Here is a 17,083-nt window from a genome sequence, read left to right on the forward strand (position 1 = left end):
CTCTTAATGTGAACTTTACATTCAGAATAACATGTATACAAGGTTTCATCGATTAATCTTGAGCAATCTTTTCTGGGTGTTGATGAATTAGTCAGTCGGTTAGAACATGTTCTTTTATGTATATAGTAGATAAGGAAACCCAGTTTAATTTAATGATATTTTCGTTTTCCTCATACATCAAAACGTAGAAAAAATTCATTTCCATCCCCCATTCCCTCGATACGACCGAAAATAGACCGCACTTTTCTTCTAAAAGTCTGTAAAACCTGTAACCAAGTTATTTTAAATCTTGTAACATTATATATTTATAATTCATCTGCCAAATTTCAAATCATTAATATTTGTTTTTGTGTTGTTTGTACAAACGACTTATTTAATTTTTTCGTTTCATTGTACCTTCCAATCGTTTGAATTGAAAATTGATACAGTTAATGAAATGGAATAAAAAATAACATTTAATGAACTCCAGAACATTTTGACCACCCCTGAATCCATTTTCACTAGTTTCGGCGTGACGTCTGTTCGTATGTATCTCTCATAAGTCAAAAACGATTAGCCTTAGGATGTAACATCTAGTTGTGCATCTCCCTTTTGATTGCAATCAACTGAACCAAAAGTGCCCAAAATTCAAAACAAATTTGGATTTTGGACTCTTCTTGACGACAGTAATAAGCCCTCATTGAGAGCTTTTCAACGATATATCATAAGTGCTACTTATTTTCATTGGTTCCAGAGTTATAGCCAACCGGCCGGGTTGGTCTAGTGGTGAACGCGTCTTCCCAAATCAGCTGATTTGGAAGCCGAGAGTTCCAGCGTTCAAGTCCTAGAGTAAAGTCAGTTATTTTTAAACGGATTTGAATACTAGATCATGGATACCGGTGTACTTTGGTGGTTGGGTTTTTTAATTAACCACACATCTCAGGAATAGTCGAACTGAGAATGAACAAGACTACACTTCATTTACACTCGTACATATCATCCTCCGGAAGTATTATCTAAACGGTAGTTACCGGAGGCTAAACAGGAAAAAGAGAGAGTTATAGCCAAATGAAATTTTAATTAATGAAATATTTTGATCTTACAAGGAAAAGGAAGACACGTCGATTCGAATCAGACTTCATTTCCTTCTTTTTCTAATTTAAATGTATTGATTTATTAATAATTATTAACCTCCGATTGTAAAAACAAATTTACGATTTATAATAATTCAATAATATAAAAAAAAAACAAAATGTGTGTATATAATTTAATAGGCGTACAAGGAAATCATGGGTTATCCACAACAGATTTTTTAGTTATAGACCTTGGATTTACCCACCGGGTTGGTCTAGTGGTTAAACTCGTCATCGTAAATCTGCTGATTTCGAACTGAAGAGTTTCAGCGTTCAAATCCTAGTAAAGGCAATCACTTTTATACAGATTTGAATACTAAATCGTGGATACCGGTGTGGGTTTCCATCAATCACACATCTCTGGAATGGTCGACCTGAGACTGTAAAAGGCTACACTTCATTCATACATATCATCCTCATAGGATCTAAAATGCAGAAAAGATTTTTAAATTCTACTTTTCTTATTTTAGCCTTTAATGAAAGGGTTGTTAGATTTAGTGAAAACTTTATTTAAAAATATTTATTAAGCTTAAATTATATACGAATATTTTTAGAAAAATCTTTCTTAAAATTTATTTCTCACTTCTAAAAAATATATTTTTTTGTTTTTAAGAAGTGACTAACTCTATTTAATTTTCAATATGAATAGGGAAAGTCATGCAATACTTTGCAGGCACGTACACACTCACACCCTTTTGATAACTAAATAATCAAACTTATAACCAATCCTACGTCGGTTGTATTTACCGAATGATGTAATTTTTATAAGATCTACACTTCTATTTTTTTTAGTATATAGAATAATAAAGATGTTCCTGCTAAACTTTACAGGCATAGTAGGAACCCAGCAAGTTCCATTCTCTCTCAATTTTTCCAATTTTATGTTCAACAAACGAAAGACATTGTTTCTTTACATAGTATATATTTACATATTCTTTTAAGAAAGAGAGAAAACGAGACAGAAAATGAGTAGTGGGAGAGGAGAGCGATTGTAAAAATTAACTATAAGTTTTATTTTAAATCTGTTCATTTACAGTTAGATTAGACAAAAGAATTATGGGCAATAAAATATAAATATATATATATATATATATAGTACCAAAAAAGGTAAAGGTAAACAGTAAAGGAAAAACAAAATATAGGTTAACAAAACATTTTCATAATAAATTATAATATTTTCTCCCCTTATACAGAAAAATTAATTTAAATTTTAAAAAAACATGTTAAAAAAATATTGTAGAAAACACATGTTGAAATATCTAACAAATATAAAGAAGCCTAAAAATAAAAAATACAATAAAAATTTATTATAGAATAATAATAATAAAATTAAATGAAGCAAAACTGAATTACTTTATTTTAATTGCCCAACTCAGTTTACTAGTCAGTACATACATAAATAATAATTTACTGCTACATGTAATAACGTGTAAATTTTACTAACGAAAAAGTGTCTATATTATAAAAAAAGAGGGGGGGGAGGTGAAAACAAGAACCATCCAAGGTAACATCTTCTACGTACATCGCCTTACTAAATAACCCAGTATTAAACTAATCTGAACACAGCCAGCTGAATTAAAGACTATATTTTTCATCGAGTTAAAATGTTGCTGTCCTTCAAACATCAACAACACTTTCCATGCCTCTCTGCAGCTCAGATCATTCAGATATGGTATATGTGCATGCGAGTGCGTACACATTAGAATAAAAAATACACAAGGTTTTTTATTTTTTTAAATTATTACATTAATAAAATTTTTATAAACTGATATTTATAAAAAAACATAGATTTAATTCAAGATTAAAATAGATTTTGGCATTTTATGTCATTCTATTTAGATAATGCTAAAAAATTAGATAGCCTAAATCAAAACTTTCACAAATATTTTGCTTTGGGGTAAAGAAGTAAAACATTTTAAAATTAATTCATGAATAACTTAATTAAAACTTTTTAATAAATTTGGAATAGTTATTTAAAAAAAAAAATCACTTTAATCAACAGATTACAACTAAAAATCTCAATTATTTGTATTAATTCTAATCATAGGTCAATTACAAAAGGAAAAGATCTATATGTTTAAATAAACAGTAAACAACAATCTTATAGTCTTCACAAACTGGAAGTCCTTAAATCAAGGCCTGATTGATCCAGTTTCATTAGGTCAGCTACAAAAAATCAGTTTCTCCAATTATTAAAAAAAAACTTGTTAAAAAAAGTATTTTATTATTTCCGGTGCATATTTAATACACATCATAGTATACATTATCAATGGAAGTATAGAAAGTGTGAATATTCTTCAATCTTCATATATTGATGCTTTAATGTGTCATTTCTAGACAGAAATAAGGTTAACTGTTTGTTTTTGAACAGTTTATGTCCGATGTTTTCAATTGGATATGATATTTGAAAAGATCTAAGGACATGAAGTACCAATGAAAATTTCTTTCTGTTAGAGTAATGATGTTCATTATGCGGTGAAACACAATGAAAGAATCACCTTTTGTAGAACTGAATATCACTTATTTTTTGGGCATGAGTTGATAAGCAGCAGCAGTATATTTCAATTAATAAAAAAAGACGATGCAAAAAAGCTTAATTAATCAGATTTTTTTTATAAGTTTGAGATGTTTGTAATTTTTTTTTTTTTAGATTAACGTTTATTAGTTTGTGATGACCATGTTAGTAAAAAAACACTTAAAATCAATTTTATAAAAACAAATAATAATTATAGGCTAGCCGTGCAATACCACTGTTAATAGATGATTTTCTATAGAATGGGATAAATACCAAGCCTGACTGGGATTCAAAACCAGGACTTAACGGATGAAAAGCAGACTCTACCACACTCCACCATAATGATAAGCAACAATAACCTCAAATTGAGTCAGGTCCCTGTGTTTGATTGCTCCTCAGCAGAGTTGCAATTTTAGGTTATGTTGGAGCTGCATGACTGCACCAAAATAGGGTTAGTGTGCTTGAAGCCTAAATGAACCCAGAAAAACCCATTCCTCTTAGTTTCAAATCCCAATAGAAATATGAAGCGATACTTCACATTAACATAAAGCTGGTGCAGTGGTTTTTGGCAACTGGATATGCAATGGATGAAAAGTGCTTGTTTTGAAGTTCAAAACTGATATGTGGATATAGGAGTGTAGTCTATGGACTATTAAGACGACAATCAACATAATATTTATCAGTATATTAGTACTGCAAGGAAGCATGATCCCATTCAACAATAGGTAGATGATTGTTATGATGTAATTAGGTCTAAGTGATCTGTATAATATAGAAATAGGTGCAAGCTCATTTATCATCTCTTGGTAATACTTTCAGTCCCAGGGAGTAATACTCAAACAAGTTCTGTAGAACAGAACAAACTTTTTCAACATTGTATTTGCAAGCATTTGACAGATGATAGTTTTTTTTTCTGAAATAAAGCAAAGAATGTAAAAATAAAGATTTTATTATGGTGCAGACTGTTTAAGAACATTTTTAAAGTGGATGCAATTATTATGTTACTATAATTTATCTTAAAATAAATAATCTGGAATTGTTTTACAAAATAACTTTGTTTGAAGGATAAATATTTTAAATACAAGTATTTTGGGTCAAATGGAACAAATTTTCTTATAGATTTATATCTTAAGAGCAATAAAATTACTTATTTTTAATAAGTTTTAATCGTTATAGTATAACCTCAAAACAAATAAAATCAGTCAGGTTACATCTTAACAATTAATTTTGACCATCTAGTTTGCTCGGCCAATCCCAAAATTGTATATTACATCACTGACTGATGACTGTTTAAGTACTTTCATAATATCCCCATCTTATTTTTTGAAAATAAGGTGTCCAAAGATAAAATGAAGATCAAGTAATTAATAATGTAATGAAAATGACAAAATATTCTACAAAAGAAGTAAAATGGTCTTAAACATCAGACTGTAAACCTAAAAATTTAAGTATATATGGAAGGAAATCTGCAGCAGCAGTGGCTTAGCAACAAAAACGTCCCCTCCACCTCACCTCACCGTAGACCTTCTGTATAAGAAATCAATTTTTAAACAGAAAATTTTCCCAAAAATGTTTATTGCATTTACATCACTCTACTTAATTTTAAGAAACCTTAATGCAAAACTTTACAAAAATTAGAAAATATATTTGGCCGTATCTTTCACAAACAAATGAAGTACCAAAAGTTTAAGTTAAAACAATAACTCGCTTCACTCAGTCAAACAATCATTTATTCAACAGTAAATAGAAAAAAATGTTTTACTTTTTTAAAAAATAAATTACTTTATGACTAGTAAATAACTCATTTAATAACAGGTTTTTTTTTATTACAATTGTAATAATTATACATATAAATTACCAAAGAAACATATAAAATAAGAGGAGAAAGCATTTAACTGAACCGTGAAATTAGTTGATGTATGTCCCTTTGAAGTATATAAAACATTAAAACATCGGTGAAAGTAATCTAACCTGTATAAATGTATTGTGAACATAATAATTTACATTTAATTTTATATCGGTATTGCGTTATACAGGTTAACGGAAAGATAATGTCAAACACACACACATATTCATAAAATAGCCAGAGTCCGAATAAAAGCATATTAATCTATACTACGTGATCAAAAAGTTCATTAACCCTCTAACTTTAATGATTTACCCAAGGACAAAAAATCATTTAGTTCGTAAACAATTTTCAACATTTTTTTAAAGCTAAACCTACTTTTTAAACAACTTTCTAAAATTATTATTAGTAACTATGTATCAATTTCTGTTTTTATGAAGATAAACTGACTAGAATTTTGAAATTTACATTTTTGTAAAAATTAACAAAAACCACAACTTGCTATTTAAAAATATATATTATAACTAACTCCCCTGCTGCGGCTTTGCCTGCGCTGTGGTTATTTGCATTTCCCACAAAGGTCAGGGGATGTTTAGCCGGTCAGGGCGAGCCCTTCCCATCTAGCTAGAGACTTCTGCTCCCTGGACCTCAGTGTGTCTGTTAACCCACAGAAATCCAGGCAACATTTAACTCTGCAGACGACATAACCACTCAGTTCACTACAATGAATGGCTATTGTATATTATTAACCTTATCGGAGAAAGCAACATAAATTTGGTGGTTAGTATACATCAGGTACTTTATATGCGTTACAGACATAGGATAAACTGGGATATATAGGGTAAAGAAAACAAATTAATATTCTCATCCTGTAGTAAAACAATAAATTATATGTACTGTCTTAATTCTACAGTAACATGAGCAATAAATTACAACTAGTAATTGGAGAAGCAAACATTTTAAATAGTAAACTAATTTTTTTTTTGTTTTGTTACATGTGTACTAATTATTTTAATTTATGTTACAGCAACTTATTTGGAACCATGCCAAAGAAATTCACCAGAGTTTAACAAATGTATCAGAAATGCACTGCAACTACTTATGGGAAAACTAAGCAAAAGTAAGTAAAAAATTAGTAGTATTTTCAATTTTTTTCTTCAGAAGTTTGTAGTACAACTCAACATTATCAACCTCTACTTACTTTAAGTGTCTTCATCTTGCAGTCTTCCTTCGCTATAGCACAATATCATTCATTCAGCCTCTTATTGGTCGACCCTTCTTTTACCATCTAGTAAGAATCCTGGATCAAATTTCCTACTCTCATTCATACATCTCAGATGACTGTAAAACATCTGTTGTCTTCTTTCTTCCATTTCATCCACGAAAAGAGATTTGCTATTCATTTTCTTAAGAATTATTATTATTTCTTATTTGATCAAAGGTAAACCACTTCTGTTCTAAATTAATCTTCGTAGCAGTCACTCTAACTTTAAATTTTAGAGGGGGAATTCATTCTTCGGATCCATATGTGGAACGACTATAACAAAATAAAAAGAATTTTCCTTTTTTGTATAATTTTATATTTTTAATATTCCATAAAATAAAATTTTAGAGCTTGGGGATCATTTTACCTTTATCAATGTTTTACAAAATATTTTTCATTTAATTATTGTACCAGTATCTTGTCCTCTACCTCCAGCTATCATATATATTGTTTTTTAATATTTACCTCCTTATCATAATAATCAATAGGCTTTCTTATCATGTATTTTATATTTGCTTATCCTCAGCCAATACCACCTGATCATCTATAGATAAAATAGTAAATATTCTTACCACCTCCAATCAGGAGGTATCTTAATACATTTTTTAACCTGTATCAAAGAACAAAATTAATATAAGTCTTAAAGAGAACCAGAGGTAATGGGCACCCTTATTTACAACAAAAAATATCAAAATTAATAATAATATTAATTACTGTAAAAGTAAATATTAAATGACATAGCACTGCATTAGTTACTTAAATTTTAAGCAAGTACAGAATATTTAATAAATTTTACATTCATATTATATAATAATCAGTGAATAAATTTCAGAAAGAAGATAACATTTAGATAGATTATAATAATAATAATGATACAGATATTTTTAAGAAATTAGTGATTTAATTAATTTCAAAATTTCATCAAAATAAACAGACATGATACAACTTACAATAAGTAAGCGAGATTCATTTTTACTCTTAAAATATTCTCTAAAGAGCCGTAATAAGAAATGGAATCTGACAAGGATGTTCCCTATCCCGGTTACTTTTTAATCTTTATATGGAACTAGCAGTTAATGATGTTAAAGAACAATTTAGATTCGGAGTAACAGTACAAGGTGAAAAGAATAAGATGCTACGATTTTGCTAAGATATAGTAATTCTAGCCGAGAGTAAAAAGGATTTAGAAGAAACAATGAATGGCATGGCTTCATTTCAAAAGCTAGAAGCTTTTGTTATAGGACAATGCTAAAGGTGCTATAGGACAATGTTAAAAAGCATTGTCCTATAAAGTGACAGATGAAGAGGTATTGCGGCAAAATTATGAAGAAAGAAGCATTTGGAAAGATATTGATGTTAAAAGATGAGACAGACCTATAGGCCACATATTAAGACATCCTGGAATAGTCGCTTTGATATTGGAAGGACAGGTAGAAGGAAAAAATTGTGTGGGCGGGCCACGTTTGGAATATGTAAAACAAATTGTTAGGGATGTAGGATGTAGGGGGTATACTGAAATTAAACAATTATCACTAGATAGGGAATCTTGGAGAGTTGCATCAACCAAGTCAAATGACTGGCAAAAAAAAAACTAAAATTGTACTTTTGTTTTCATCATTAATTCTTTTCTAATGTAATTAGTAGAAAGTTTAAATAAAATTGAAATTTAATTTCATTTTAAAATAAAAATGGAAATTTTATTCTATTTTCTAATTTTATTTTATTAATGTTTTCTTCCTTTAGTACTATTTTAATTTTATTAAAATAAAAAGAAAGAAAATGCGTTACTAAAAATCAAAATGTAAAAAAATACAAGAAAGTTCAATCACATTTCTAATTTAAAGTATATACAATTTGCTTTCACTTTATATAATATTTGCACTACACAAGCTGTATAATATTGAATAAAACTAAACATGTGTGTGTGTGCATATATATATATGTATGTATGCAAGAATATATAAACAAGTAGTTATGAAACTGGCAAATGATCAAGAAGCATTTTAGCACGCAGTTATTAATGAGCAGAAGGTAGGTTATTGCATAATAGTAAATTTCACTTAGAAGTTCCAGTGGTTTGATGCACACACTTACAAAAGGGAGAGCGTGAATATGGAGAGGGAGGGATACAAATAAACAATTATAGAAGCTTGTATATTGTTCATATACATGATATGTGTAGGTTATATGTGTGTATGCGTGTGTGCATGTGTACATGTAATATAAATATTATATATCTTACAGTTAAAATTAATACAATCAGTTTCACATATTTATACATTAAAAACTAAATTTAAATATATATATCTTTTAATATAATATTTATAAATATATAATATTTTATTCAAATTCTACATTGTAGATCATAAACAAGTTCACTACTCTACGGATAAAAAAATAAAACACACACACACACACAAACAGTGAGTGAGAGAAAGAAGCAATTACACTAGGATTTACCTGGACAATTCAAGGGAAACCATAGTAAAATCTGCATCAGAGGTGTATAATTTTTCTACAAAATACAAATTTGATTATAAAAAATAGAAAATATATAAATGGTTAAAGTCCTCAGTGAAATGTGTTGTACTCCAAGTTTATAATACACTTCGTTTCACCAATGCGAAATTTCAGAAATTCATTGTTTAAAAATTTCAGATACATTTTCCTCGTGACACGTTCTAGTATGAAAGAGCCTACTAATTGTTTGTCGACCAAACGTTCACCGAAAATCGTTGCTGAAAATTTGATTCAACTACAACATGTGGGGTTTTTCAGACCACCGATGTGAATTCTGTGCGTTGTTTATGCCATTACGGGTAAACGTAGCTTCATCTAAAAATACTGTGAACGGAATTATTGTTAAACCATTCACAAAACTGCAGTCGTCTGGTACGGTCACAAGCTGGAGGTGCTGAACTTTCTGAAAATAACGCAGTCCGTAGGCATGTAATGACCTCCATACCGTATTTTGTAGAATATTTAGTCATGTGGAAATTCTTCGCATGTTCATTGTAGAACTAAATTTGTCGTATTGAAGAATATTTAAAAAAGGAATTTCACTTTCAGATTCAATTGGAAAAATGTAGGTACAGTTTAGATTACAACACAAAAATTCTACCATAACTTGATTCTCAAAAATAATTAAACACACTCAAAATTATATAAAAAAACAACTAAACTGCGTAATATTTATTACTACTAACACATAACTACATGACCACGGTAAACTCCACGACAGGTAACCTCCACGCCATACAGCTGGCCTCCGTGGCGCGTTTTTCACCAAAAAAAATGGCGAAAAAAAAACTTTTCACACACGCTACAATTCAATCATCTCATCCTCTGTGCACTAATGCTTAATGCGGACCCGGAGGTTAAACAGAAAAAAACACATAACTACATTATTACAAAAACAATGAGTAGTCAAATTAATTTTAAAGCATACAGTTAATGTTGCCAACTTAATTTTTCAAATATTTAAATTTATTGTACTAAAAACAGCTATTTTTAATTTTTATAATCCATAACATTTTTCTCTTAAACTCTGTTCTAATCTGTTTTTTTTTTTTAAATAAACGTTTTTTTTCATAGAATTTATTACATAAATTTTCTAAAAATTAAATTCTCTACACATTTTGATAATGAAATTTACACATTTATCAATCATTTAACAAATTTATTGTTGTTCTTCAAACCTAAAAAAAAGTATTTTTGTCACGAAATATTTTTGTTCGATATCAGGAAAACTAAGGGCGATACAGTTCTGGGACCTGTTTTATTCGATTTTTCAGAGCAACAAACATAAAAAAAGTTTACTCCTTATATAACGCCTTAAAAATTTCAATATAACTTCATTTCACCGGTGGAACTGAAGTACGGGCGAAATTTTTCGCTAGCCATAACTCCATAAAAAATGCATTTTCAGATGATGTTTATATGAATTATTTCCTTTACCTTCTGTAAACGAAAAATATCTTTATATATGACAATACTAAATATCTATACTAAATATGATCATCATTCACTAAAGGCTACACCTTGTCGATTTAGCCACGTCACTCTCATCTCCAGCTCTCTTCAAGTCATTATATGAACCAAGGCGGCCCATCTCTTCTTTAACATTATTGATGATGGTTGATCTTGGTCTACCTCTAGGTTTTTTACCGAAAACCTTGCCCTCAAATATATTCCTTAAGAACTAGTCATGTCTTACTACATGTCCTGTCAAGTTCTCTCTACTTCTTCATCGTATAACATTTAGGAAGGACCTCCTCTCAATCACTTCTGCTAACACTTGACATTTCTTTTCCTACCCACCCAGTTTGTTCATGTTATCCTCCTCCAAATCTACATTTCCATTGCTTCCAGTCTTCTTCTTTCTGCTTTCCCAAGCATCTTATGTTTCACACCCATAAGTTACAACACTCCAGACATAAGATTTAGTGAACTGTTTCCTTATTTGCATACTCATATGATTATCAGTCAGTATATTCTTTTTACCATGGAAAGCTCATTTTGCCAGTGCTATTCTTCTTTTTACTTCAGTGGCACATTTACTATCACTAGTGATGGTGCTTCCCAAATAACTAAAACTGTCATCCTTCTCTTCAACAGTACCTTCCTTTGTTTTTCCTACAGTCATAATCTTTGTCTTCTACTTATTAATTTAGTACTTTAGATAGTGTTTCTAACATAATCTCCATTCCTCTTGCTGATTCTGCCAGTAACACAATATCATCTGCAAAGCGGAGGATATAATGTATGGATTTTCCATTAATTCTGATTCGTTTTATTTTTTCTTTCGTTTCTAAATAAAATCAATAAAAAAAAGTTTACAAAACATTATGAAAATTATTTATACATATTTAAAAATGATGTAACAAATTTTCAGGATTTTCTTTTAATAAGTATTAGGTGTTATTTAAAGTCTCATTGACAGTTTAATACTGTCATATTTCTTCAGAAAAGAAAGTAATTTTAAGTACAAAGAGAAAATTAGAAAAACAAATAACGGCTAAGGAAATATTTAATAGAAATAAAAAGTTATTATGTAGTAAAGATTGAATTAGAATTTACAAGAAATGTGAATGAAAAATAATAATAATAATAATGAGAAAAGTAGCAAGAATAGGAGTATGCTTTAGGAGAACTAATTAAAAAATGCAATGTAACTACTTGGGATATTTGAAAGAAGAGTTAATTAAAACAATGCAAGAAGAAGTAATAAAAAGTGCAATGAATGTAAGACAGGAAAGAGTAAAAAATTAAAAATGATCTAAAAGGAAATGGAAATTACTAGTGCTAGCATTATCTAAGAATAGAAAAGAACGGGGACGGAGATAGTGGGGAGACTAAATGTTGAAAATAATGAACATACGATGATGAAAACATATGGCAGTGAATTCATAATGAAGCAGTTTCTCATAGACTAAAGTATTGTACAGAGCTCCCTTTTTATTATTATTTTTTTTCTTTTTTTTTTAGCAAATGGAGCTCTATTCACACATGAAAATTTAGAATATTTATTTTTTATTTATTTTTATATTTTTGTCTTCAGTCATTTCACTGATTTTATGCAGCTCTCCAAGATTCCCTATCTAGTGCTAGTCGTTTCTTTCGGTATACCCCCTACATCCTACATCCCTAACAACTTGTTTTACATATTCCAAACGTTGCTTGCCTGCACAATTTTTTCCTTCTTTCTGTCCCTGTAATATTAAAGCGATTATTCCAGGATGCCTTAATATGTGGCCTATAAGTCTGTCTCTTCTTTTAACTATATTTTTCCAAGTGTTTCATTCTTCATCAATTTTTGGCAATATCTCTTCATCTGTCACTTTATCCACCCGTCTAATTTTTAACATTGTCCTATAGCACTGCATTTCAAAAGCTTCTAATATTTTCTTCTTGGGTACTCCGATCGTCCAAGTTTCACAAAAATGTTTTTCTGATGTTTAAATTAATTTTTGATATAAGCCAAATATTTCTGACTGAAAGCTCGTTTCGCCTATGCTATTCAGCATTTTATATCACTCCTGCTTCATCCATCTTTAGTAATTCTACTTCCTAAATAAAATTCTTCTACCTCCATAATCTTTTCTCCTCCTATTTTTACATTCAGTGGTTCATCTTCGTTATTTCTACTACATTTGATTACTTTCATTTTGTTCTTGTTTATTTTCATGCGGTAGTTCTTGCTTAGGACTTCATCAATGCCATTCATTGTTCCTTCTAAACCCTCTTTACTCTTCTCAGCTAGAACTATAACATCATCAAATCGTAGCATCTTTATCTTTTACCTGGTACTTTTACTCTGGATCTAAATACTTTAACATCATTAACTGCTAGTTCTATGTAAAGATTAAAAAGTAACGGAGATAGGGAACATCCTTGTCGGACTCCCTTTCTTATTACGGCTTCTTTCTTATGTTCTTCAATTTTTACTGTTGCTGTTTGATTCCTGTACATGTTAGCAATTGTTCTTCTATCTCTGTATTTGAACCCTAATTTTTTAAAAATGCTGAAAATTTTATTCCAGTCCACGTTATCGAATGCCTTTTCTAGGCCTATAAATGCCAAGTATGTTGGTTTGTTTTTCTTTAATCTTCCTTCTACTATTAATCTGAGGCCTAAAATTGCTTCCCTTGTCCCTATACTTTTCCTGAAACCAAATTGGTCTTCTTCTAACATTTCTTCCACTCTCCTCTCAATTCTTCTGTACAGAATTCTAGTTAAGATTTCTGATACATGGCTAGTTAAGCTACTTGTTCTGTATTCTTCACATTTATCTGCCCTTGCTTTCTTTGGTATCATGACTACAATACTCTTTTTGAAGTTTGATGAAACTTCCCCTTTTTCATAAATACTACACACGGGTTTGTATAATCTGTCAATCACTTCCTCTCCTGCACTGTGCAGTAATTCTACAGGTATTCCGTCTATTCCAGGAGCCTTTCTGCCATTCAAATTTAACGCTCTCTTAAAATCAGATCTCAGTATTGTTTTTCCCTTTTCATCCTCTTCGACTTCCTCTTCTTCCTCTACAACACCATTTTCTAATTCATTTCTTTCGTATAACTCTTCAATATATTCCACCCACCTATTGACTTTGCTTTTCATATTATGTATCGGTGTACCATCTTTGTTTAATATATTATTAGATTTTAATTTACGTACCCCAAAATTTTCCTTAACTTTCCTGTATGCTCTGTCTATTTTACCAATGTTCATTTCCCTTTCCACTTCTGATGAACACTTTTCTTTAATCCACTCTTCTTTTGCTAGTTTGCACTTGCTGTTTATAGTATTTCTTAATTGTCAATAGATCCTTTTACTTTCTTCATCATTAGCATTCTTTTATTTTCTACGTTCTTATATCAGCTGCACTATATCGTCTGAAATCCAAGGTTTTGTACCAGTTCTCTTTGTTCCGCCTAAGTTTGCTTAGGACAACAATGTTATGTTATAATTATAATATAATTACATAAGACATAACAAATTATAAATAATGGTGACAAACTTAGAATGTTCAGAAGTAATTTCAAAGAAAAAAATTGTTTCGATTTTATTTTAAAAAATCAATTTTATTGTCCAATAATATATTATCAAATAATAAGACACCAAAAAATTCCACTCTAAGGGCAACAAAAATATTACTATTATCATTAATGTAAAATATATTGTTCCAATGTGTAATTAAAAACTACAGGATTAGCACAACTCAACAAATAAAGTTAGATATCTAAAATCCATATATTTAAAAAAGAAGATTCTTAAACGATTAAAATTTATGTCATCATAATTTTTATATCGAGTACATTTATCTACTTGTCTTAGCTTTTTCGTAATTAAAATTTTAAAAATTGAATATATCCGAAACGTGTCAACATGTGATTTAATTATGAAGAATCTAAGAAAGTTAATTTTACTCATTATAAAAAAAAATATTATTATTTAATATTTTAAAACATAAGATTATTATTTCTCAAATAAACATGTAGTACATTCATTATGTAAACATAAATTCATTTTTAATAAACATCTGTATCTAACACAGACATAAATTATGAAAAAAGATATTTTGATAGTTAAAATATAATTAACGTAGAAAAACAATACGTTTTAAAAACATAAGCAAAACATTATTGAAATAAAGAAATAATTCTATAATAAAAGCGTTAATTATAATTATAATTCAGATTTCTTAATTATCATGTAACGAAAACAAAAATGAGAAAAAATATGCTAAAAATAATTTACATTAATTACCTCTAATGTACGCTGTCTAATGACGTTTAAATTTAATGATAGATAACAAAAAGTAATTAATCATACAATTCTCAAAGAGAAATATTATAACATAACAATACAAATTACAATTATAATCAATTAAACCTAATCGTATAAAATTAATTATAAAAGGTCATTAATTAAGGTTTGTAAAACATTATTAATTTAATATTCTCGTTTTCAAGGACAACTTACACACACCATAATTGTATATACTGATCTGAATAAAATATTTAGTTCTTTAATTATAATAAACAATAAAACTTAATTCGATAGTCATGAACGTTGGTTTCACAACAAAAAAAAAAAAAAAAAAAAAAACAAAGCAATTTATGCATATTTAAAAAGATTGATCAGAATATTCATGGACAAAATTTATTATTTTATAAATTAATTACACAATGTTAAACGTAAATTACATTCAAAGTTCTCCATGCCTCAGTGCATATTTTTTTAAACAATCTTTGCAAATAGTAGTTAAAAAACTTTGTAATTAGCCTTCAAATTTAACTCGTTAATTTTTTTATTTGATAAATATCTCTAGCAGACCCGGCAATGCTTCGTGTGTGTGCGTGTATATATATATATATTATATATATATATATATATATATATATATATATATATATATATATATATATATATATATATATATATATATATATATATATAGATTAAATGAACACAATTGAAAATTTGATAAAACATTAACAAAATGAACATTACGGAACTTTTTAACCTTTCCCTTTCCCACTTTCTTTTGCTTCATTTTGATTTTCCAATTTTACTTTTCCTATTTTCATTTTTACCATATTTCACTTCCCTTCCAATCCCATCCCCTCTCCTCATCGCCCTTTTCCTTTCCCCTTCCTCGCTTTTCCCCTTTTCCCCTATTTCTTTTTTATTTTCCCCTTCTTCCCTTTTACCTTTTTCGATTTTTCCCTTTCTCCGTATTTCCCCGCGCGTTAATCGGTCCAATATTATTTTAGTCTATAGCAGACACACATCGGAAACATAGAAATGGAATCGTAAAATATTTAGTATAGCGTGTGTTGTTTTTACGTCCAACAGATAGCGCTGTTTTAAAAAAAAAAAAGCATGTTTTTACCTGTCCAGATGTGACATCTTAGGTATATAAAAACACGCGTGTATTCGAATGCAAACCCATCGGATTGGTCTAGTGGTGAACGCGTCTTCCCTAAATCAGCTGATTTGGAAGTCAAGAGTTCCAGCATTCAAGTCCTAGTAGTCAGTTATTTTTACACGGATTTCAACACTACAGAAAACGTAGTGGTGAGCTGAAGCTCTTGGACTAATCGTACGTGATACGGATACAATTTCAATTGTTTAAGCATCTTTCTGAACACTCGAATATGACAAACCGACTTGCGTAGAAAGTTTTTGTAAACTTTTCCGTAGAGAATTGAGCAATCTTATTTTCACATTCTCTAAAACGTCATCTGTCAAGCGAGTCGGTCGACCGCCGCTACGTTTTCGGTCGCAAACACTACCTGTCTCTCGAAATCGGTTTGCTAGTCTAGAAACTGACATTTTTTCTGGCGGAGAAACACCAACAAATTTAATTTCAAATGATTCTTTTACACTCGCGTACGATTTCGTAGCAAAATATTGTTCAAGAATGAAAACTCGTTGTTCTATAGTAAAAGACATTATGTTCGTAACACGACCGGAAACGGCACAAAATTTTATACAGCTCAAGGAGAATCAACTCACACTGCCGTATCTATACCGGTTGAGTAGCGCTACCAACGTCGTGTCACAAAACAAAATTTCCCTTTCTTAGAAAAAAATCATCAGACATTAACAATTGGGTAACAGGACTAAAAAATCACTCTGAAGATCGTGGATACCGGTATTCTTTGGTGGTTGGGTTTCAATTAACCACACATCTCAGGAATGGTCGAACTGAGACTGTACAAGACTACACTTCATTTACACCCACACATATCATCCTCATTCATTCTCTGAAGTAATACCTGAACGGTAATTCCCGGAGGCTAAACACGAAAAAGAAAGTATTAGAATGCAATGTT

General features: G+C 29.7%; 1 protein-coding gene across 2 annotated transcripts in view; it reads left to right on the forward strand.

The window, feature by feature from the left end:
* Positions 1-17,083, forward strand: part of LOC142332862 (protein takeout-like) — a 54,188-nt gene that overhangs the window by 23,126 nt on the left and 13,979 nt on the right. For both annotated transcript variants that reach the window (XM_075379538.1, XM_075379537.1), the window contains exon 2: positions 6,501-6,593. In XM_075379538.1, coding sequence (XP_075235653.1) covers positions 6,501-6,593 — 93 coding nt within the window. The remainder of the gene's footprint in view (positions 1-6,500; positions 6,594-17,083) is intronic.

The sequence above is a fragment of the Lycorma delicatula genome, chromosome 12, assembly GCF_047948215.1.
Source record: "Lycorma delicatula isolate Av1 chromosome 12, ASM4794821v1, whole genome shotgun sequence".
Classification (NCBI taxonomy): Eukaryota; Metazoa; Arthropoda; class Insecta; order Hemiptera; family Fulgoridae; genus Lycorma; species Lycorma delicatula.